Genomic DNA, 1,910 nt, shown 5'->3' on the forward strand with positions numbered 1-1,910 from the left:
ATTTTTTATTTTATGTGTATGGGTTTTTGCCTACATACATTTTTGTGCACCATGTGTATCTCTTGCCTGTGGAGGTGACAGGAGAGTCAGATCCCCTGGAATTGGAGGCACAGACAGCTCTGAACTAGCTGGTCCCTGGAACAGCAGTCAGTGCTCTTAACCTCTGATCCATCTCACCAGCCTGTATCTTCCCTTTCTCCCTCTATAGCTGGCATGTGTCAGATGACACATAGATGAATGTGATTCTCTTACAGGCCCCACCATGTGGATGATTCCAGGGCAGAATCAAAGCTGGGTTTCTGAGTTTATCCTGCTTGGCTTCTCCAGGGACCCCACGACCAACAGCATCCTCTTCATTGTGTTCCTTCTCATCTACCTATGCTCAGTCCTGGGCAATGGGCTCATCATCATGCTGATCTGTCTGGACTCACAGCTGCACACTCCCATGTACTTCTTCCTCTGTATACTTGCCCTGTTGGATATGTGCTATGTCACCACCACCATGCCCCAGATGTTGGTGCATCTTCTTGCTCACTCCCAGACCATCTCCTTTGCTGGCTGCTGGCTGCAGATGTATGTGTTTAGTGCCCTGGGTATAACTGAATGCACCTTCTTTGTTGTTATGGCTTATGACAGATATGTGGCCATTTGCTACCCAATGCGTTATACTGTCATCCTCAACTGGGGACTGTGCATACAGTTGGCAGCTGGAACTTGGGTCTGTGGTTTCCTCTCTGCTTTGTTACATACTTTCTTCACCATGAGTCTGCCATATTGTGGGCCCAACAAGGTCAACCACTACTTCTGTGAAGGTCCTTCAGTGCGTAGCCTGGCTTGTATGGATACCCACCTCATTGAGATAGTGGACTTGGTCTTGAGTGTTTTTGTGGTTGTTACTCCCATTTCCCTCATTGTGGCCTCCTACATTCATATTGCCAAGGCTATTCTCAAGATCAAGTCCACCCAAGCCCGCTGCAAGGCTTTCTCTACCTGTGCCTCCCACCTGACTGTGGTAACATTCTTCTATGGTCCAGCCTCTTACATCTACATGAGGCCCAACTCCAGCTACTCCCCTGAGCGAGACAAGCAGATCTCACTCTTTTACAATGCCTTCACAGCTTTGCTCAACCCCATAGTCTACAGTCTTCGGAATAAAGACATCAAGAGGGCATTTCTCAAGGTGATGGGGCATGGTAGGGTGGACTTCTGAACCAGGTTTTAGGAGAAGCTAGAGTAGATTATTCACTATTTAAGAAAGGAACAGTGTCTTTATTTATGTAACTGGTCTGTGCATTTGAACCAACATAGTACTTGGTAGATAGACAAACCACTGTGAAACCAAGTTGTCTGTTTTGGTTAACAGGCTAAACTAAGATACAGCACCAAAAACCTCAATAATCTTTGTGGATTATAACTGCAAACATTCATGTTTTGCTCATGTTGTTTGTTAGCTGTAGGTTAGGAGTAACCTTCTGTTCTCTCACATGCACCCTGAAGCATTAGCTGTTATGAGGACTACACCTTCTATAACAAAAGAAAGGAACATGCACAAAACTCATGATGACTCACTGCTTCTCAAAAGTGACATATTGTTTACATCCATTCCATTGGTTTCCACAAGTTGTGTGGTCAACCCCAATGGCAAACCACTCAGTAATATTTTCTTCCCACCTAGAAGCAACTGGAATCACATGGAATGGTCTGGTACATGTAGTTTCTCTACCACGGGCAGCAAATAACAGAGATAATGGAACTTATGATTGTACCACAGAAACCAGTATCATCCATGACAACAATGAGAATCATTGACCATGCTTTGTGTAAGTGACATGGTAATGGAAACTGTTGAGTGTCAAGCAATATAAACAAAGTAGTGTATATAAACAGTACGTGTTGCCAACACTAAAATT

General features: G+C 44.5%; 1 protein-coding gene across 1 annotated transcript; it reads left to right on the forward strand.

The window, feature by feature from the left end:
- The first annotated feature begins 247 nt into the window (after positions 1-247).
- LOC128097450 (olfactory receptor 2A12-like) lies at positions 248-1,483 on the forward strand. The gene has a single exon (XM_052717959.1). The coding sequence runs from the start codon at positions 263-265 to the stop codon at positions 1,208-1,210; it is 948 nt and encodes a 315-aa protein (XP_052573919.1). The 5' UTR covers positions 248-262; the 3' UTR covers positions 1,211-1,483.
- Positions 1,484-1,910: the final 427 nt, after the last annotated feature.

This window comes from Peromyscus californicus, unplaced genomic scaffold (genome assembly GCF_007827085.1).
Source record: "Peromyscus californicus insignis strain IS unplaced genomic scaffold, ASM782708v3 Scaffold_5__1_contigs__length_169319896, whole genome shotgun sequence".
Lineage (NCBI taxonomy): Eukaryota > Metazoa > Chordata > Mammalia > Rodentia > Cricetidae > Peromyscus > Peromyscus californicus.